The sequence below is a fragment of the Henckelia pumila genome, chromosome 2 (assembly GCF_033568475.1).
Source record: "Henckelia pumila isolate YLH828 chromosome 2, ASM3356847v2, whole genome shotgun sequence".
Taxonomy (NCBI): Eukaryota; Viridiplantae; Streptophyta; class Magnoliopsida; order Lamiales; family Gesneriaceae; genus Henckelia; species Henckelia pumila.
In genome coordinates this window covers 87,068,142-87,090,527 of record NC_133121.1, presented here as the reverse complement: position 1 = coordinate 87,090,527, position 22,386 = coordinate 87,068,142, and the positions used below count along the sequence as shown (strand labels likewise).

Genomic DNA, 22,386 nt, shown 5'->3' with positions numbered 1-22,386 from the left:
TTTATTTGTAATTATAAATAAAAATTTAATGAAAACACTTGTTGTTACGCAGGGATATTACCTTTTGATAATTTTTATATGCTTGACAAAAATGAAGAATAACGAAGTTGAGTCGGAAGCTTCTGTTCAAATCTGCTATGAGCAAAATACTTATTTCTTGCATTTGGAGGCTTGTGTTGATTTGTTGTTGAGTAAAAGAAAAAAGTAGTTGATTTCTTATGGTCGGACTTCAGGGTTATTGTTGTTAGTAATTTTAACAAGACAATATCGAAAATGTAGAGAAGAAATACCAGAATTAATATATATTATATGTAAAACGTATATGAAATTTACAATAAAAAAATATTTTTTAATGGTTGACTTAAATAGAATATCTGCATCTCAAAATTGATCTGTGAGATCGTTACACAATAGTTTTGTGTAAAAAAATATATGAGATTTTCAAATATGTATGATTCATATGTATAAGTTATTTTTGAAGTAAGATTGAATATATATTTGATTGGATAGCCGTATAATTCCTTCAAATTTATTCTCGAGATAGTTTTACTTCAAAATCAGCTTCTTCATGTACACATTTCTTAGCAAAAAAAATTGATTCCACTAATGTTTAAGCAACTTCAATTCAGGTTCGGATCTGGTTATAATCTTAATCTAGAAACCCCATCTAGTTTAAAGCTAATATACTACAATATATTCTAGTCGATTATCACAGTATTCAAGCAATTTAATTCAGTCCGGTAACATCCTTACACGAGCCAAGAGATTTTTGACAATTGATTACATATTTTTGTTACAACATTGTGGTACAATGACATAAAAATCTCATAATAGAGGAAAACACGTGACTTCAAATGTACCACCATTGGAATTTTGTTTTGATTTTGGTTTTTGACTCTAAAAAATGTAATTGTGAACTCATTAAATTTTATGCTTTAGAAAAATTAAATCCCAAATAACCATATTTAATTAAAGAAAAAAAAAAGTTAACTCAAACGACACCGTACGAGGCTCTTTTGAAAAACGAGTAAAATCTGACGCAGAAGTGTTCAGATATCCAACCAAGAAACCCTCAAATGTGATTCATCTTCTACAAAACTCAATTCCAGAAACCCAATTAGCAATAAAACACCCACAAGGACTTGTCTTTTAGGTCAAAATTAACCCCAAAATCCTGGCTCCACTCTCTTTTTTTACCCCCACAGATTATTCCCGAAACCTAATTCGCCCTCAATTTCCCACTGTCCCTCCCTTTCTTCTCGATTTCACCTTCCAGTTACTCGCTCTCGCTCCCCAGGCGGAGGGACTTGAAACCCATTTATATAATCCATTTTTTGTGTCCTCAGAATCATTGTTACGGTTTATCTGGTTATGAAGTTTTCACCTTTTTGTAACTTCTCCTCAATATCACTGTGATTATATCATCAATGTTGTAGTTTTGTGAAGCTTCCAGCTTTCTTACTGTCCAATTCCTGGGTTGCTTCAATGCAAGCCCATGATCTTTCATGTAACCCTTCTCTAGCTTTTCATGCGTCCGATCTCCCCGTCATGTCCGAGCACTCCTCGCCGATCTGCTCCCCAAACCACCACTCCTCAAAGAACTTGGAAAACGTTAACTCCCATGTAGATAATAACACCGAGAATGAGAATACTGAAGAGAATAGAGCTAAGAATAGCAGTTTTAGTAACAATAATGGTTGTAGTAGTGAATTTGTACGGCGGCAGAGGCCTTCCAGGGCGTGTACGCAGCGAGCTGCAGCCAGGTTGCAGGCTGCGGCCGAGGCCGAGGCAGCTATGGCTGAGGCTGAGAGAAAGAGGAAGAAGGCTAAGAGGAGGGAAAGGTTGACAGCCAGGCTATTGAAGGAGGAGTCTGAAGAGGAGGAGGAATTTGGGGAGGAGGAAGTGAATGAGGAGAATGGGGAGGTTGATGGCTCCACTTCATCTTCCTTGGTGCAATGTAGTAAGATAGTGACGAAGCTTGTTGCGGAGCCCGAGCCCTCTCAGTTTCCACGGTGGAGTGTACGGTCTATGTGGCAGTTGGCTTCCATTCTCAATTTCTTGAATGTATGTTGTGTGTTTGGGGAAATTATTAGGCAAGGAAAGGTTCAAATTCGTGTTGGATGTTTTGGTTTAAGGCTCAATGTGTGTTTTTGTGTTATGATATGTAGGTGTTCAGACCTTTATTAAATATTAAAGTGGAATTTTCTGTGGAAGAGTTTGAGACGGCTTTGATTACTCCAAATAATACTTTGTGCGATATACATATGCCGCTGCTGAAGGTTTGTTCTCTTTATTATTTTTGACGAAAGTTTTACTGCTAATGCACATCTGTGAACTTTTATATGGAACCCTGTGATTGGGTTATAACGAGTTGTCGAGAAGTTTTCTTATGGCCTTTCTAATTTGAGTAGTAGCTTGAATATAATAACTCTACGTTCAGTATTGGTAAGATGCCTGAGTTGGATATCTGATTGAACTTCAGAAAATAGCTTAACTAGTTTAGATGTTTAGACCTGTTGTGTTCCGTTTACTCATGGCTATGAGGTTGACACGTTCTTGAGTGCGGTGTCCAAATATCAAAATGTGAATGTAGTTTGGTTTTCATTTCTGGAATATGATGGTGATTTGTTGTTTAATATACTAGGAAAGTTGATTCATTTTCTGCATTTAATGTTTGACATGCAGAACTGATAAAAAAAAAGCGCTCAAAAGAGAAAAAGATTTATTGAACTCAATTAGTAGATAATGTACGGCCCTGTTTTGAGGTTGATCAGGCAGTTGGTTATGAATTCTGGAATCTGGCTTAACCAATTTCATGTACTTGCTTGGCCTCTTCTCATTGAGTGTGTGCCATGTGACAATGCTACTGTTGGATTGCTTCTCCCAAGAAAATCTTCACCTATGAAACACAGTTTCACTTTGTGCATGTGCTAATATTTTTACCTCCTGTGCGTCGAGGAGTTTCTGAATTATTGTATTCTTTGCTCTTATTGATACTATAATTGGTTCTCTAATGAAATTTTGTTTGCTTTTAACAGGCAATTCCTCCTGTCACTAGAATGGCACTCGGATATGGTACATGGATTACTGTTTTATGTAGAAAATTGAGAGATTGGTGGCATTGGGTAATGTGCTTGTTGAACCCTCCCTTGAGCAGCTTTTTGATTCAGTTAGAACCAATGGTTATGTCAAAAGCGTTGAATTACTTTTTTTTTCTTTCTCAATTTCAGGTTGCAGAAGGGGATTTACCTATAGTGGCATCACATGGGTGAGTAGAATTTTTTTGGCAATAAGATAATTCTAAAATTTGATTTACAAATGCAAGAGAAGCAGATTTGTGCCTTTGTTTGTTTGGTGTTTTTTTCAGAATTCAGTTTTGGTTTTTGTAGAACTGAAGTTGAAGTTTACAATTCTCTCGATCCTGGGGTTAGAGTGGTGATTTTGAAGGCATTGTGCGATATACGTGTTGAGGTATTGATACTTCTGATCACGTCCACTATTATACCTGTATTTGTCATGCGAATTTTACTGATCAAGATCTTACTTCAATGACTTCCAATATTAAGATAAATTAGTTGAAGGTTCACTTTCCTTGCTATCATGGTGTTACTGCCTGCTTGTCAGTAACTACATTACCAGTGCTGATCTGTTGCTAGATTTCTTGAAGATCCTTCTTTCTTTATTTTATCATTTTAGGGTATATGATCGTTTTTGTAAATATTTTGTTTTTACGTCAAAATTTTCTTCACATCATAGATGTTGAACTTCTTTTCTATATCATAGTTCCTGCAGTATTTTCCATGGGTTTCGATCGGGCTTCCGCATGTTGATTTTGGTGGAGTCCATTTCGTTTTATTCTCAACTTAATCTGGGAATGAATACAGTGCTTGATGATAGATGATGATGTTAGTTGGGACTAAGGAGGTTCCTAGGAAGCTAGAGAGCTATATATGGTGGATAGCGTGCCGTACTGATGAGTTGATAGATAAATTTATTTAAAAAGGGCCCGTCTCCCATCTTACGGCAGATCTACGTACCCCATTTTCTTTTGACCTTAGTTTCTCGCCGTTTCTCTATTCTTCCCTTTCTTTGTCTGATGTATGTTACGACAAGCAAGTGAATGCTTGAGGAAAAATTGTTGTGGGACTAGTTTGCCCTTGCCCGATTTGGTATGCTGCCAACCCTCTGGTCGGTCAAGTTCATTTCTGAGAGCCGGCTTTCTGTTACGTCAGTTTTCCCATTTTACCAGTGGATAAGACATCTTATCCAGACAACGTGATTATCTTTTTACCTATTATAAATGGATTTAGCTTTCAAGGTTTGTTTTATTGTGTTATAATCCTGAAATTTGTTATGCTTGATTCTGCAGCAAGAAGATATACGGAACTACATAGATGACTCAATAAAACATGGGGTTCAGCTTTCCACATTTCGCAAGGAACGTATAGGTGGTGATTCGCATGGAATCTCGTATTGGTAATACCTATTCCTTGGTAATGATAGATCATTGTTTCTCTGTCAGTGTTTGAATGATGTTTTCATGCAACACTAATTGTGTCAAATGCTTCATATTTTGAATGGATTATGTATCTCGTGCTCTACCTATGATCAACTCGTTATACATCCCTTGAAGTTGACCTTTAACTTTTGTGGTCATGTAGGTACGAAAATGATCCTATCATTGGTCATCGGCTTTACCGAGAGAGTAGGAAAGTTGAGGTGAAAAAAGGAAAAGGAAAGAATGTTCCCCCTATTCCCCATTCCTCTTATCAATGGGAGACAGTTGCGACGAATTTAGATGAATTCCTTGACGTTTCTGTAAGTGTGTAGAGCATCCAATTCTTCGTTTCCCATCTTGATGTCTTTATAAAATGGTATTCATTTTGTTTCCAATGGAAGAATCCAACTAAGTAGTGTTGAAAGGGGTCAAAAGACCTCAAGACAGGAAGGTATACCAGATGAATACCATGGTAAACTATCTAAGAATGTAGTGGTGGATGCAAAATATTTATGTGATCCTTGGTACTCTTTCCCAGACCATGGAATAAGGTATCGGAACCATGTTCATGGCCTGCTGATGAAATCAATTGTAGCGTGAATCCAAAATTTTAAGATGCATAATGTTTTGTTCTTGGACAGATTATTAGATTCTGGAATCAATGAATTACTGCAGGGTGCCTATCTCAAAATTTCTGCAGCCTCTGTTATTGCTGATTTATGCCAGATACTTTTTAAACTATTTCTTCTGTTGTATGTTTAAAAACGATTTTAATTATCCCATTAGAAGTGCATTTGATACTTCTTTGTCTTCAATGCTAGGAAACGAACATTTGTTGCATGATTGCTTCAGTTCTTGGATATTGTGAATCTGTGACTAGAAGTTTCTTGCTGAATAAGTTGGAAAAAAATCTATCTCAAGAATTAGTAGTAACTCTCAATTCTAGGTTGTTGTGATGTCAAGGAACCCTAAAACACTTTTAAAACAGAACCTTGTGATGTTTTGCAAGTAACAGAGTGTTCACGTTCGTTGTGCAAGAATACTCGTGCGCAAGCATGAACCTGAGCAGTGACTATTGTAAGTAGATTGATCTTAAAGTCAATCCTTATAGAGTTTTACTGCAACTAGTATTGGTACATCTATGACAATTCTTGAGCTGTAGGAAATTAAACTACATAGTTTTAATAAGTCCCGACTCCTGCAATGTAACAAATTAGAAGTTTGTAATCTTGAATAGATGAGCCATCTGTGTACCAGGCAATTTGCTTGGCATCTGAGCTGTATATATCATATATCATATATCATATAAAAGAGTTAGTTTTGATTTTTGACTATCTTCAACTCTGTAGTCAAAATTGGATTTTTATTTAAGCACCGACTAATTTAAGCAACCTCTTTATTTCTTGTAAACAATTTAGAGAGCTTTCAGTTATTAGTTGATTTGCTCGCTGTATCTTGCGATGTATATTAATGGAGACAAATGCGCGTGTATCTATGTTTTTACTAATATGGTGCAAACTTGAGTTTTTCAATTTCTTTTGGTGCATCTTGGGAAATGGAGAACTCATTCCTTTCATGGTTTAGGTTTGTTAAAGTCGGCATGCTTGTGACTAATGTAGTAGCTGAATTTTGGCTATTATTTGAATGGTAGCACTGGACATTTCTTTTCATTTATTTGTTTTATACCTGTTTGCAGGAGAAGCTCTTTTCCAGTAAAAATAGAACAGAGGTTTCCGTTGGCAAAAAATTGAAAAATGACATGCTTCCTGAAATTGAGAGAGTTCATAAGGTGCCCAACTTTATCTTGATTGAGACATTTGACGAACATTACCTTTTAATTTTGATACCATCCTCTTTTCAGTCTCAACGAGATAATGACATCTCTTCTTCACTATCAAAATTATAATATCATATGCATTATATATTAGATCATTTACACCTTTTTTTGGCTGATGATGGTGTTTTTTTTACACAGAAAAAGGAGAAGCTATTAAAGAAACAGCACAGACAAGCGCTTATGCTTGACAACATGATGAACCTTGATGGTCTTGCTACTGGACGCTCTCTTCGTGATAGAAAACATGTTACCTATACCTTTGGTATGTGAGACATAGTGAATTATAGGTCCCAAAAGAGTATTAGACAATTGTTATAAGAAGTTACCGTCACCCAAATATAACAAAACAAAATTGGATAGTGGCTAGTTGGTTTAAGATGACTAGCTAAAACATTTTATTTGGTTTTCTGGCATGAAAGTTTCCGAGGCCCAACCTAAAGTTATCTAACTTTTTTTTTCTTGCGTACTTTTTGGCAAGAGTAAAGGGGCATAATTGTTGCTTTATCTTTGACTGTGTGTTCCAGTGTGAATGTAAATGCCAAGCCTCATGCTATGCTTGTTTTTCTGTGCAGATGATTATGATCGATCAATTAACGAGGCTATAAAGATCACCAAGTATGAATCATGAAGATTTCATTTGGTTATATAAATAATTTGAATGAGCTTTCCCTGTAATCCCTCTCTCTATATTTGCTCTTGTACCAGGGCGAAGCCACCATCTCCAGAACCTTTTGATAGAAGAGATCCTGCAGTGAAACGTGAAGTTTCTACAAATGGTAGATGGGCTGGTCCTTCACAATATTCCCAGGATGTAACATTTAGTGCGCTCTCTCCACTATCACCCGAAGCAGATGAATTTTACGAGGATCAGAAAACCGAGACATTGGATCGCAGGTACTCCATTCGTTGCTTCTGGAGAACTCTTTTTTTGGCACACATTTTTATATTTTCTAATATCAGTAGATCACTCACTATGTTGTCTCATCGCCTTTAGCAATCGCCGTCGGCAGAGGCCTCAGCGGTATTCTGTGAAAGATTTTGTTGAAGCTGTCTCTGATAACGAAGCAGATTTTGACAGTGACGATGATATTGTTGGTGAAGTGATCTATGACGAAGAATATTTAAAGAAACGAAAACAAAGAAGGAAGATGTCAAGTAGCTCGGAAGGAGATGAAGAGTATAACTGGGATGAAGAAAATCATAAAGAGGAAGAGGAAGAAGAAGATGAAGAAGAGGACGAAGATGATAGCTTAAGTACGAGTGAGGAGAGTGACGAGCCTCGGAGATTCAGAGCATTGCCAAGTCGTACTAGGAGGGAAACCAAACTGAGGTCAGTTGGTGAGCTACAATCTGGACTCCGGCGCAGTAAACGGGCGACCAGAAATCCTATTAATTATCGACAGTATGAGTTGTCTGAATCAGAAAACGAATCTATGAAACCACCCAAAAAGTCAAATGCATTAATTGAGCGCTCGAATTCGAGTGATAATGCGGAGTTCTCGATGGGAAGTCAAGAATCCGAGGACAACATAGAGATGCAAAAAATGGATGTCAATCAGCCTTCCGAGGAGCATCCAGAGATGGCTGATGCAAACCAAACTGATCCACTCGGAGAACAGTCAAATGGGAGAGATCAAGAAGAAGTTGGAGGGGTGCGAAAAAGACGTTTTCTTGATCTGAATGAGCTTGCTCCGGGCTCAGGGTTTGATGACGGTCCGAGCTCGATGAATAATGAAGACAATGATGATTTCTAAAGCTTCCATTCGCCAAAATGCAAGGATCACAGGTTCTCGCCTCAAAAGAATGATTGTACGATAAATTCCTTCTGTATTTTGTGATAAATCAACTCTATAAAGGAAGTCACTTGAGTTCTTCCTATACAAAATTTAAGCGACGCCCCTGGTGCAGTTTTCCTGCCGGGAGCGAAAAATTATGTAGCCTTAGTCAATTTTTTTTTTTTTTTTTTTTTTTTAATCGTTTGAAAGAACACGAACAAGGTATGGATGGAAAAGAATTAGGCAAATGGGTTCTTGCACCTGTGATCTGGTCACTGTACACTACTGTCCTTATATCTGATATTTCTAATGGGAAATTTACTTCTCCCGTCTTGTGGGAGCAGCAGCTACGCGGTTTTTATACCTTGTTTTTCTTTCAGTTTACTGCATTTCTTGATATATCTGCCTTCGCACCCTCATGAACATGGAACCGATTCGAAGAAATTTCTGCAAACCTTACTGATTCTGTTACCATTCTATTAGGCAACTTCCCCTGGTGTTAATGTTATCTCAATCTCATCGTTTCAGGTGAGTGAAAATAGCTTTGTATTTGCAGAAAAAAGCATGTACTTCATTATCTCAATCTCATCAAGTTTCTTCTCCAAAGTGTAAGGTGAATAGGTGTTTGAGAAGGAAAGATGATTTGGGCACAAAGTTTGTGAAATTCACTTTACTTATTTTCGATATGTTTTCCCATTCCACCCCTAACTTAAGGTGAAAAATACTAAGGTAGTGTTTGGGAGAGATATTGTGAAGCACTTCTCAGCTTTGTCGATGGAAAGTTGAGAAGTGTTTTCTAGAAACTCCTAAGCACTACCTAAGTGACTCTATTTTATTGTTTCTCCTTTGCCTTCTTTTATAGTTTTGGGATTTAACCTAATAAGCTCTCCCTTTTTCACGTGCACTATGTCAGTATAGTTTGTACAAGAAAGTGCCATTAGCAGCAGCATTGGCAGCCTCGTGCAAGCAATTTTGTTTATGAAATTTTGTAGTAGGAACATAGATTAATTTCTTCATTGTATCAGATTTTTCATGCTGTTTTGTATCTAATGCTACTTTATACATCCATCGTATACGGAATCAAGCATGGCTTCCATATACATGAACACATTAAATGGCGAATTTCCGGAGCATAAAATCTAAACAGTACCTATCTATCCATGTCAAAAAAATGGGGGACAACTCCACTGTATCATATTAATGAGACCACAAGAATTTACTAGACATCATACACTATCACTGCAAAATTTGTCAATTCTACAACTAATATAGCAGTCCCCATACATCGTGTCTAAATACATGTTATCTCATGTTACAACACAAAGGCCTCCCTTGTTGTCTCAGTTTATTCCAAAGGCATATCATTTGTCTGGGGGATTGATAATGAGCTGTATAATAGTCTTCTACGCACCCGAATTGGCAGAACTTTAAGCTATGGATGTACTCGACTGGTCTCGAGGAGTTAACTTTCTCCACCCACATCCCCATGCTAACGTCTTCCATTTTAAACAGCTGCAAAGCAAAGAGATTGTTCAAGTGGTGTTGACAAAGCTTTTGTGCGAGTCATTCGGACTTCAGAGTATGGAGGTTGCACACTTACCCTTAGTTTGTGTTCTTCGAAATCCGAAAGGATGAGATTAGCAATGTCAGAGGAGATAATGTAGCCTGGTCCATTTGCATAGGGTGGATACTCTTCCTCTGGCCACTCCTAGATCATCGGAAAACAAAGAATAAGAGCATTAGACTCATGGTAATGTACTTTATGCGCATAATTTTATTATAAGTTTGACTTACATAGACCACCAATGACGGTATTCAGTTGAAATACCGGCGTCTTAAAAAGATTTTGGTGGCAGTGATTCAAAGACAAGTGGATTACAACCTCTACTATACATTTGTAATAAAATGGAACAAGTGATCTTTAATAAAGAAACGAGGTGGAAAACGAATAATCCTGAGGTAGAATATGATTTGTTTGTTTTTCTAAGCAATGATGGAGAAGAAAAACGAAGCAATGTTTTTGGCTTTAAATTCTGGAGGACGACCAGGACTTGATCAAATTCGAGAGAGCATTATATGAAAATAGTGAACAAGTTTTCCAACGTGCCTTGTATTTTCTACAATCACGGCGTTGCTGTTATTCAAATTTTGGCTTTAAATTATTACTCAACGAGCACTCTAGCACACAGAACCAACACTCAAACTCAACTTGAACTCTGTTAAACTCTAGTCCAAATCGAGCTTTTGGCCGAGCCACTTGTTAGATGCTCACTGGCACTTTGACTCACTAGCACCCCTAAAACTTCTCGGCCAAAATACAAATACCTCAATGCACTAATATCTCTGCTACTAAAAATGACTACCTAAAACCTTAATTGATGACATGTAGTAAAGATTCATCTTTGAAAACAAAGTTTTTGAAAATGGTTCTAAATAATCACTTGACCATTGAATTTCAAAAAAGATTTCTAATAGTTTCTCCTTGCCTAATGAAAAATAGAACATGCAAAACTAGATGCCTTGACAGCCTTGTGGCTGCACAATATCCTGTTTTTTGAAGTGCAGCATGATTTTAAGATGGAGTGAAGCCAAAATACCAAGATGACACCAAATGAAAAGAAACTAAAGCTCTTGGAACCAAAGCTGGAAAGCTAGCATCTATAGCAGGGAAAATATGGAAAAGGATAAATAAAATTACGACATGGAAAAAGTGACATCTGCAAAGTACCTCATACGTGACAGCCCATTTACCACTTCTTAAGGGCTTATGGTAGTAATTTATATTCCCAATATACAAGCTTCTGTTATTAGGTACTTTCTTCGCTTCCTTAATAATTGCATCGACTCTCACAAACGTGTCGTCATCGCCCTTCATAATATAATTTGCAGATAAAGCCCGAACCTGATAATATCGAGAGCATTTAATTGAGGCAGCAGCAAAAGACAAAAGGAAATCTTTAAGTTCTTAATCAATTACTCACGCCATATTCACAGATTGCAACAGTTTTCAATACAACGAGATCGTAGTTGTCCATGTACGGCACTATGACGATGTCACCAAAAAAGTTTGCTTCTTTATTCACTTCAATGTTAACCTCCTTTCTCGCATGCTGTCGAAAAATAAGTTTCGAATTAATTACTCGATTTTAAAGGAGATTAATCTTTTATAAGAAACAGATCAGTTTTTTACCAACCAGAGCTACAAAGAAACGTGCAACAACGACAGAAGATTTTATTAGCTTATGCTGCATCCAAGATTTCCTCACGGCCATTCTTTCCGCAAAGTGGTTTCCTGCAGAAAGAACACCTATGAAAAGTTCAACCGGTCCGTCCCGAATAGGGGGAGCCTTCCATCTTTCAGACAAATCAAGATGCTTCTGAGGAGCAAAACTCGGGTGTGACGAGGGCAAGGATGCAGCAAAAATATAATGAACATCAACATCGCCATTCAGAGACAGCCCAGTGGCATCCTCAAGTGTAAATCCCTAAAAGTAAAAAAGAATATTAGATATGTCGGGAAAAAATATACAACATAAAAGAAGGGTTAAGTTAGTTACGGTGCGATATGGAAATGAGGTGATGTGTCTGCCATCTACACTGATATGATAACCCTCAAGGCCAGCAATAAGTGTTAGAACAAACAATTTGTTCTCCGCAAATGGGAATGGCCAATCAACGGCCACCTTTTTTGTTCGTCCTATTAACCGGTTTAACCACCACATTGCCTTTGATTCCTCTGATCCATTATCATCATCCCGGATCCACTTGTCACATTTCATTAGTCCATCAACTGCAGAAAGGCCAACAATTGCCCATGATTTCCGGTGTCACAACATAATTACAGAGAATATGGGACTCGGAAAGCAACACATTACACAACTACCACGAGCTAAAACAAAATTTCAGCAGACAAATGATCGAAAGAAGCAATGCCCTGTACCTTATACATAATCATACATAAAAATAACCTAACTGAATCAGAATTATCGCTTTTCACCTAATAACCTAAATCATCTAACCCCATCAGAGGTGGGCCAAAGGGGTGAGTTGGGTTCTTGTAAAATGACAAGAAAGTTTGTATTTTGCAATATCTTTGAAACTAAATTCCTATCCAATCATATAACCCTCCAAAACGTGAAACGAACAACATGAAACCATAGTGTAAATCCAAACCAAGCAATTGCCATAATCAAGAAAACAATCCAATCCCGCTCACCAGTCTCCTCATCAGCTCTGGACTTCCAACCTTCGCATCGTTGCGACGTCCCCCACTGCATCCTGTAACAGGTGTTCTGTTCAATGACAGGCTTCCCACTCCAATCCCCTTTCAACCTCGGATTAAAATGCAAAATCCTGGGTGGATCCTCGCCTTCCACAGCCCTCAGCCCCTGCAGCTCCATCATAAACTGCGAAACCAAAACATGTTGGCCTTCGTTCAACAAAGAAATCTTCGGGTCCGTTTCCCAGTGTGCCACCCTCGGCTTCGCCACCACTGTTATATGCGAACCTAAAGTTAGCCCGCACGGCAACATCACCACTCGCCCATTCTTCAAGAAATCCTCGCCTGGTATCGATATCGAATGCGGGCATTCCTCAAATTTACTGCTATTGCCACGATCAAGACTAGCACCTTTGATATATTCCTCACCACTACCATTTTTTTTCACTGATTCGAGCTCCTGCCACAGCTTTCCGCCCAGTTCAAAGGCCTCCTTCGCGGACTTCAAAATCCCGTCTTTAAGACTCGAATTCAAAATGCCGGCATTGAAATTCAAGCTCGAGAGCGGTGTCTTTGCCAACTCTTTGATTCTTCTCTCGGGTCGTGAATGATACGGTATATCCACAGGGCGGGGGCGAATAGGGGCCTCTTTCTCCTCCAAATTCTCCTCGCTTTCCAGCATAAAAGGCTTTGAATTCAAGAACCCAACATTCCCGCTGCTCGAAAAATCTGCTTCCGAAACAAGAGAAAACCCATTCCTGTACACAAATGGGACTTCAAAACCCACCAAAAGCAAGTACAAAAGCCCCATCACAATCAGCACCCGAATCGATCGTTGCCGGTTCGCCGAAAACAACAGCTCTGCACTCACTTTCTTCATCTTCAGATTTCTCACAAAACTCTCAGCAAAGTCGAGACATTAAAACCGATTAACATGCAACTCAAAATCCTAACAACAGCTGGTGATCGACAAAAACTGGAGCAAAGCAAACTTCTTGAGGAGAAACCCAAAAAAAAAAGAAAAAGAAAACAGGCAATTATATATATGATTTGAAAAACGGCCTCAGAAGCAAATCAAGAAAGAGAGAGCCGCGTTAGGTCATCCACACACAACTGCAAGACCAGAGAAGAGAAAAAGAGCTATGTACTGTGGCCTATACATACAATTATACATACAAGTGTATAGAGAGAGAGGGAGAATGGGTGTGGGGTTTCTTTGTTTCTGGGTCGGTCGCTTTTTAGGCAATGAAAAAGTAATGTATAATAAAAGATAACATATAATATTACGATTTATGTAAGTAAAAAAGGAAAAATATTATCAGTCATGTTATCTATAGAATGAATGTTACATTCTTGTTTTTTAAATTATAAAATTATTTTTAATGTATTTTAATTAAAAAATTGTTTTTAAAAGTATATTTCAAATAATTTTATAATTTCAAATTCACGTATATTCGTAGAAGTAACAAACATAATATATCATTTTTCAAGTATTATATGACAATCCGAAAGGAATTTGGTTCAAAGGTTAAAGTTATACTCCGTCACTGCTCCATGTTATCTGATGTTAAACATAATAATAATAATAATGAATTTGTGTATAATAATAATGAATTTGTGTTGTACATATAACTATATGTTTTTACTGACGTATAACTCACTATTATTATATTTCGATTCAAACTGAAAAATGATAGGTTATATACGACAATATTGGGAGAAATTGGGTTACTCTTCGTAACAACCATTTATATTTTAGAGGCAACAACTGAAATATATTTATAAGAACTCTAAAAAAAAAAAAGAAATATATTTATAAGAAATTATTGTATTTAAAATCCACCCCACTTACAAGTTACAAATCATCCACGTAATCTCTTTATAATATATTATTACCTACATACATTCGATGGATGTGCCTTTTGCTTTCAAAAGGTTGTACCTAATAAATGCCAACTACGAATTTCAAATTTTCTTTTTTTAAACATATGGGTCCACAAAATTATAATATATACATGGGAATTTTCGAGAGAACCGTTGCCCCAATAAAAAAAAAAACTTTATATATATATATATATTTAAAAACTTAACTGCAAATATATAATCATAAAAACTTATGTGAGACGGTATCTCACTTATCAAATTTGAGTGTCAAATTTGTGTTTAAATTATCCATAAAAAATATTATTTTATATCATAAATATGAGTAAGATTGACCTGTCTCACGGATCGTCTCACAAGAAACTCATAATTATTTATTAAAATTCTCTTACAACAATTATTTTGGTCACTATGTGTTGGTTGAAAGCGTTACGAAAATTTTATAAATGTCTCACACATTTTTTAGGCAAATATATTATAAATTTAATAAAAAAATTTCCTCACTTCTTATTAATTGCTCATCCAAATTAAAATATCACGTATTTTTTCAATTTCTCACCCATATAAAACTAATCACCATCAGGGACATAGTCAAAGTTAGGGATGTAAACGAGCCGAGCTACTCGTGAGCAACTCGCGAGTAGCTCGGTCAAAGACTCGAGTTCGATTTGACCGAGCTCGAGCTCGAGTAGCTCGAGCATACAATCGAGCTCGAGTCGAGCTTTGAAATTATGTGATCGAGTAGCTCGCGATCTACTCGATAAGCCACACATATATATATATATATTAAAAAATAATATAAATATATATAAATATAAATATAATATATATAATATTATATTATATTTATATATTAATTTATTTATAATATTTAATTTAATTTATTTAATTTATTATATTTATATATATATTTATTTTATAATATATATAATATAATATTTTATTTATTTATTTATTTATATATTTTTAATTTTTATATATATATAATATAAAAGCTCAAGCTCGAGTACTCGAACTACAACCGAGCTCGAGCTCGACTCGAGCTCATATTTTACTACTCGATCGAGCTCGAGTAGTAAAATATGAGCTCGAGCTTGAGTAGTGTGTTACTCGAGCTCGGCTCGGCTCGGCTCAATAACACCCCTAGCCAAAGGGACGGATGGATGCGATCGCCCCATCGACGCCCCACGTGCTTCCACCCCACTCAATTTTTATTTTTCTTTCTAAAAAAAGCAGTGATAATAGAATAATAATAATAAAAAAGACAAATATGGAAAATCTTTAAGTAAAGATGCACAATAAAATCTCTAAATAAAAAAAAAACATAACAAAATTGAAAATTCCTAAATTAATTTCTCACAAATATCCTGCCATCTTTTTTTTTCTTCAAATTTTCAAATTCAAACATTATAATCTTCTAACTTTGGATCTTCCATATAAATTTTTTTTCCCTTTGAACACCAATACTCTAACGGTAAATTGTACTTAAATTCCTAATGGAATACTGAACTTTGCTGTCAGTCCCTAGCTCAGAATTGATTTATCATCACTCCCCAACAAAATCATTTATATGTTTTAACTCCCTAATGAAAGCCAAAAGACCTAATTGTCCTCATATTTAATTCAAACCCACAAATACCCATCTACAGATCCACATTATATTTCTCTCTCCATTTCCTCTACAGAGCCCACAACATAATTTCCACGAAGAAGAAAGAATGAAGAGACTCATGCACATGAAATGAGGAAAGAGAAGCAAAGGACAAATCGACAGAAGCTACAATGAAGAAGAAATGTGATACAACTACAAATAAGAAGAAATCGAGGAAAGGTACGAAGAAAAACCAAGACATTTCTCTCAATTTCTATCGTTTGTTTTTTGTTGAAAAAAATTTGGGGTTATCAAATTATTATTTTTTATTTTAGGTTATTGACAACCAATTTTCCCCAATTTATAGGGTTTTTTCTTGATACTGCTAGTCAATCTATTTTTAGTTGAATTGATTTTGAGGTAGTAAATCGAAATTTGTAGTGTTTTGTGCAATTCAGTTTCAATATGGGTATTTATCTTTTGCTATAAAAATTTTCGTGGTTTTGAAATTATATTTGTTTATTTTAGCTTATTGACAACTATTTTCCTCAATTTCTAGGTTTTGTGTTTGATATTGCAATTCCGTTGATGTTTAGTTGAATTAGATTGCTCTTTCCAAAAATTTTTGAAATTAAGAAATGAGGTGCAGTGCTTGATTTCAAGGAAGCAATTTGAAATTTTTTGTGTTTTGTACAATTCAATTTCTATTGGGAATTCGAGTAAATTTTTTTTTTGTGGTTACTGTTGTGGTGTACTGCAAGAAAATTTAGAGGGACGTTTTTGTATCTTTTTTCAGCTCACTAAGTTGAAAATCAAGAAGATTGATATTGTTATTTATTCAATTATTTGGATTGTTATGCATATTATTAAAAATTGAAAGAAACACACGCATACACACACACACACACACACACACACACATATATATATATATATATATATATATATATATATATGTATATATATATATGGCGCAAATTATCATCAATATTTACGTGCAGCGTTTAATTGATAAGGTATTTTAGCTTCTGTTTCTTCTTCTTTTTTCATAGTTGTGTTTATAATAATTATTTTTATAAATTTGTTTCTGGTTTTTAATATAGAAATGGTTGTGGAAGAGAGATCAATTAATGATCATCATGAGAAGAAGAGAGGAAATGGATATTTTCACGATGTTCCCCTCCTTATTTTAAAACTGTGATGGGAGAATTGAAGCCAATATTAGGCGAGCAGCAGAGAAGTCAATAAATGATACTCCATTTGCAAAATGGATTGATATGTTGGCCCTTGCAATAAGTAGTGGCCGGATTGATTATTTTCTAAACAGATTTGAGGTTGATTCATGTTCTTTTGTTGTTCGTGATGACATTATCATCCCTTTCAAATTAACAGATTTCTCAATTGTTTTTGGCTTACCTCATAGTGACCAACCAGTTGACATGGACTTGGAACTGAACTTTATATTTTTAACGCGGAATTTTGACGGCAAGGTCACTAATGCCAACCGAATAGCTCCACACCAAAACGCAGGAGGAAGGACAAAGCATAAGCACATTTCCTACTTTATGACATATAATACAGAAAATGGAGGTCCCAAACTGAGTTCTCAGTTTATCTAGTTATGAGCCCGATTACTTTCAATGTGTCCTCGATATTTTCTATATTGTTCATAAAAAGTATCATATGCACCTTGATCAACCATATAAATCATATGGTGCGCTAAATCAAAAACACATTTCCTAATTTATCAAGCACAATACAGAAAATAGAGGACCCAAAATGAGTTCTCAATTTTTTGTTGTTTTTTATACTAGATATTTTCTGTATTGTCCCTAAAAAGTATGATATGTACCTTGACATAATATTTGGCATGTAAGGATGATTATCTACCATATGAATTGAGTACAATACATCATCGATCGAGTACAAGTCCTACTTGATGTGGGACAATTAAATAAATTATCGAGTATAAAATAGATCTAATTGAGTACATTAATTTTCTAATCGATCACTGTGTACACATGAATTGAGTATTATATATCGTCGATCAAGCACAATGTAGAGTGAGTTATATTAACCAAGCTAAGGAACACAATTGACTTTTCAGATGAATTTATAGTGTGAAAATATGGAGGTGAAAATCATGGTCAGTAAACATCCAAAAACTTGAAGATATCATTGACACAAAAGCTTCAATAAAGATGAATCCATATGAGATACAACATTTTATTATAAAAGCAGAAGAAAGTATACCATTTTATCGTAGCATCACTTGATGTGATATACATTACAACTAAAATTTACAAGATATCGTTGCAAGGTAAATCCAACATATTGATTTAAATTATTTATCAGGCTAATTATCCTAATTTATGAGGGACAAGTAAATAAATTATCTAGTACAAAAAAGATCTGATTGAGTACAATGGTTTTCTAATCGAGCACAATTTATACATGAATTGAGTACAATATACCATCGATCGAGTACAAGTCCTACTTGATGTGGGACAATTAAATAAATTAACGACTATAAAATAGATCTGATTGAGTACATTAATTTTCTAATCGAGCACCGTGTACACATGAATTGAGTATTATATATCGTCGATCAAGCACAACACATAGTGAGTCATATTAACCAAGCTAAGGAACACAATTGACTTTTCGAATGAATTTATAGTGTGAAAATTTGGAGGTGAAAATCATGGTCAGTAAACATCCAAAAACTTAAAGATAGCATTGACACAAAAGTTTCAATACAGATGAATCCATATGAGATACAATATCTCATTGGTAAAGCATAAAAAAGTTTACCATTTTATAGTAGCATCACTTGATGTGATATACATTACAACTAAAATTTACAAGATCTCGTTGTAAGTTAAATCCTACATATTGATTTAAATTATTGATCAGGCTAATTATCCTAATTTATGAGGGATAAGTAAATAAATTATCGAGTACAAAAAATATCTGATTGAGTACAATGGTTTTCTAATCGAGCATAATGTACACATGAATTGAGCACAATATATCGTCGATCGAGTAAAAGTCTTACTTGATGAGGGACAATTAAATAAATTATCGATTATAAAATAGATCTTATTGAGTACATTAATTTTCTAATCGAGCACCGTGTACAAATGAATTGAGTATTATATATCATCGATCAAGCACAACGTAGAGTGATTAACATTAACCAAGCTAAGGAACACAATTGACTTTTCGGATGAATTTATAGTGTGAAAATGTCGAGGTGAAAATCATGGTCAGTAAACATCCAAAAACTTGAAGATAGCATTGACACAAAAGCTTCAATACAGATGAATCCATATGAGATACAATATCTCATTGGTAAAGCAGAAAAAATATACCATTTTATAGTAGCATCACTTGATGTGACACTAGATACTAAAATGTACAAGATCTCGTTGCAAGGTAAATCCAACATATTGATTTAAGTTATTGTTCAAGTTAATATCCTACTTTATGAGAAACAAGTAAAGAAATTATCGAGTTCAAAAAATATTTGATCGAGTCCAGTGATTTTTTAATCGAGCACAGTGTACACATGAATTGAGTACAATAGTAAGGCCCTGAAAATATGAATATTAATTACGAAATTAGAGATTTAAATTTCGTATTTGGAAAATATTCAATTTGGAAATTATGGAAGTTAGAGATGTAATTTTCGAGCCGAATTTAATTTGGGAATTTACGGATATTTGGGAATTAAATTCCGGGATTCTTAAATTAAAAGAATAAAATATTCTAATTGAATATTTATGAGATTAAGATTTAAATTCCGAGTTTTGGAATTAAAGAGGATTTAATTTGAAGAAGAAACTCGAGCAGGGACCAATTTGCAAATATTGAGAAGTTCAAGGACTAAAATATGATTTTAATCCGAGAATATTTAATTTGAGAATATTTGGAGTTTAGAGTTAAATTCTATTATTCTTAAATTATTTAGGATTGAAATTGAATTAAATCGATTGTCCGGGGACTGATTTGCAATTATCCAAAAGTTTAGGGGTCAAAGTGCAAATAGTACTTGCAAGTGGGGATCACACGTGTATATCCCTATGTAATTGCATGTATTTCATCAGAATTTACAGCCAAGACCGAGAGAGAGGAGAAAAGAAGAACCATGGTCGGTTCTTGTCTTCCAAAATTAATAGAATTCGATCCGGCCGGTAGAATTTCAAATTGATCGTATATTCGCGATCACGGCTTCGAGTGCTACACTTTGACGTAAGTTTGGCTAAATTCTACCATGCTTTAATTTTGAGATGTTGTTAGAATTACGATTTGATTGTATAAACGTGTTCTAGTATATACGACGATAGCGTATCTAAGTCAGATTTAGAAAAGATCGTCGTTTGGACATGTTTTTGAATTATGGACTATTTTCTGAAATTTCTGAAATTTTTGGGTTACTGATTTCGTGTGATATGGATTGAATTGAGTATGGAAATGGGTTTGAAGTATAGTATTGATGGTGTTTATGCTTTTGGAATTACCGAATTCGAACCGTTACGCCGTCGATTTTAGTTTGATGAATTTCTGAAAAATTTAGATGATGATTTCGAAATTGTAGTGATGAAATGATATTGATATGAATTAGTTATCAATGTTTGAAGGTTGTGTAAGTTGTTAGAATTAATAGATAGGACTTCTCGGTGCCGGTTTATAACCGATACGATACCGGTTTGAATGTCGGTTATCTTGGCAAGTTTTGAAGTGTTAAAGCAATTGTGAGATTAGATGAAATTGAATGCTAATATATGACTTGTAAACACTTCAATTCAAATTTAATTTGAAAGGTATCGAAGTCGATTCGACGAGTCCGAAATTGAATTGACATGAGCTACAAGTTGGACACAACTAGAGTTGAAATAGCAAGAAGGTTTGAGCAGATTTTGAAGAAGCTTGTGTGATCAGAATTTGCAAGAGTTTGAGAAGTTTAGAACAAGAGAAGAAAGGTATGATTCGACATTAACCTCGACAGGTAGAATAACTCGAGAACGTGGTGGTTTTCGAGTATATTAAATCACATACATGCATGATTAGTTGTTTTACTTAATATTTTATGATTTAAATAAATTACTTGACTTTGTTGATTTGTTTGATATATGAGTTGTTTGATTCAAACATAATATGCTTGTTGAGTTGTGGTAGATTGATTTTAGAATTGATAGTAAACCTCTTGAGCCACAATTCTTTCGAAACCTTGAAAACAGAACCGAAAAGAAAATATTGGACGTGGTGAACTTGTATATGAGAGGCTAGAGATCTGACTTGATTTCTTTTTGCCACAGTTCTCAGTATAGTGTTCACAGTCCAGGGAATACGAGATTTTTACCACCTCAAGCGGGAGTGTAGGTGGGAGGCTTGATTTGTGGCCTTATTATATTCCCGCGATCCCAACGAAATGATTTTTGAAAATATCGATTCTGTGAGACTTGAATCCTTGAACCCTCGACTTGTCTTTGAGTCTTTATGTTCTGAATGAATTTTCTTTGAAAAATATTTGACAGGTAAGGGTATAAGGAAATGATGATTGTGATAGTAGATTTACTTGTTGAGTTATATCTACTTGATTTATATAGATGTCTTTCATACTGAGATTTATTCTCACCGGAGTTATCCGGCTGTTGTTTTGCTTGTATGTGTGCATTGCATCAGGTTGAAGAGTAAGTGAGTCGGACTTGACAGGAAAGCGAGAGATTGAGAGATTAGAGTGGAGACTCGGGTGTTAGAAGAAGTTTATGTTTTGTCTAATATGTTAGATTTGGATTCCAATGTTGAGTTGTTGAAACATTGGTTGAGACTTTAATATCTTTTCATGTTTTGATGTTTGTATTAAAGCTTGAGACTAGCTTTTAATCTAGATGTATATGATGTTGCTACCTTGAAATCTAGTTGAGTTACTTTTTGTAGGTTCTACATGTAAAATTGAGATTGTTTATGTGAAGAGTTGGAACTCTACTTGTTGTAGCATCTTATGATATGGTGAACTTAGATAAGATGACATCTCTTTTGTATTTATGAGTTGTTGTAAACAATTGAGATTTAGATCTATATATCAGCAATGTTTCGTGTAAGTCTTCATTATATATCATATTTGGTATTTGTAGATGGATAGACTTGAATAAACCAACCTAGAACAGCTCAAGAGCAGATTTTCAGCAGGCCGGGCAGAGCACAGCTCGCTCGAGCGAGCCATGGGTGTGACATCCCGAGTGGCTCTCGCTCGAGCGAGAGGTGAGGCTCGCTCGAGCGAGCCACCATGGGTTTAAAAAAAAAAAAAATTTAGCCTTTGCTTGCTCGAGCGAGCCATGGGTGTGACATCCCGAGTGGCTCTCGCTCGAGCGAGAGGTGAGGCTCGCTCGAGCGAGCCACCATGGGTTTAAAAAAAATAAAATAAAATTTAGCCTTTGCTTGCTTGATTGCTTGGTGCTAATTCATGATCTTGGATTAACCGTTATGATTTGAGAGATTAGTGCCCGAGTCCTCACAACAGGTGGTATCAGAGCGAGGTTCTTGGAATGAGTTAGAAGTTGAGCGGGGTAGATCGAGTCA

The 22,386-nt window shown here is 35.4% G+C and overlaps 2 protein-coding genes across 2 annotated transcripts; one reads left to right on the top strand and one right to left on the bottom strand.

Annotated features, from left to right (window-relative positions):
- Positions 1–1,043: 1,043 nt before the first annotated feature.
- LOC140879536 (DDT domain-containing protein DDR4) lies at positions 1,044–8,453 on the top strand. The gene is made up of 12 exons (XM_073283288.1): positions 1,044–2,064; positions 2,169–2,279; positions 3,039–3,125; positions 3,231–3,268; positions 3,390–3,471; positions 4,370–4,476; positions 4,662–4,818; positions 6,195–6,287; positions 6,474–6,597; positions 6,908–6,950; positions 7,041–7,229; positions 7,330–8,453. The coding sequence occupies exons 1-12, from the start codon at positions 1,486–1,488 to the stop codon at positions 8,087–8,089; spliced, it is 2,370 nt and encodes a 789-aa protein (XP_073139389.1). The 5' UTR covers positions 1,044–1,485; the 3' UTR covers positions 8,090–8,453.
- Positions 8,454–9,219: 766 nt separating this feature from the next.
- LOC140880415 (hydroxyproline O-galactosyltransferase GALT6-like) lies at positions 9,220–13,504 on the bottom strand. Its single transcript, XM_073284836.1, has 7 exons — positions 12,327–13,504; positions 11,668–11,900; positions 11,305–11,595; positions 11,092–11,220; positions 10,839–11,012; positions 9,711–9,818; positions 9,220–9,622 (listed from the first exon to the last, which is right to left on the bottom strand). The coding sequence occupies exons 1-7, from the start codon at positions 13,207–13,209 to the stop codon at positions 9,413–9,415; spliced, it is 2,028 nt and encodes a 675-aa protein (XP_073140937.1). The 5' UTR covers positions 13,210–13,504; the 3' UTR covers positions 9,220–9,412.
- Between the last annotated feature and the right edge of the window lie 8,882 nt (positions 13,505–22,386).

What these genes read in the sequence shown, in the direction of transcription:
- LOC140879536 (XM_073283288.1), top strand. Translation starts at nt 1,486, where the DNA reads ATGCAAGCCCATGATCTTTCATGTAACCCTTCTCTAGCTTTTCATGCG. An exon ending in ATGAATTCCTTGACGTTTCT is followed by an intron (nt 4,819 to 6,194) that starts GTAAGTGTGTAG and finishes ACCTGTTTGCAG; the next exon opens with GAGAAGCTCTTTTCCAGTAA. An exon ending in ACCGAGACATTGGATCGCAG is followed by an intron (nt 7,230 to 7,329) that starts GTACTCCATTCG and finishes CATCGCCTTTAG; the next exon opens with CAATCGCCGTCGGCAGAGGC.
- LOC140880415 (XM_073284836.1), bottom strand. Translation starts at nt 13,209, where the DNA reads ATGAAGAAAGTGAGTGCAGAGCTGTTGTTTTCGGCGAACCGGCAACGA. An exon ending in CACGTTTCTTTGTAGCTCTG is followed by an intron (nt 11,221 to 11,304) that starts GTTGGTAAAAAA and finishes ATTTTTCGACAG; the next exon opens with CATGCGAGAAAGGAGGTTAA. An exon ending in AATGGGCTGTCACGTATGAG is followed by an intron (nt 9,819 to 10,838) that starts GTACTTTGCAGA and finishes CCGATGATCTAG; the next exon opens with GAGTGGCCAGAGGAAGAGTA.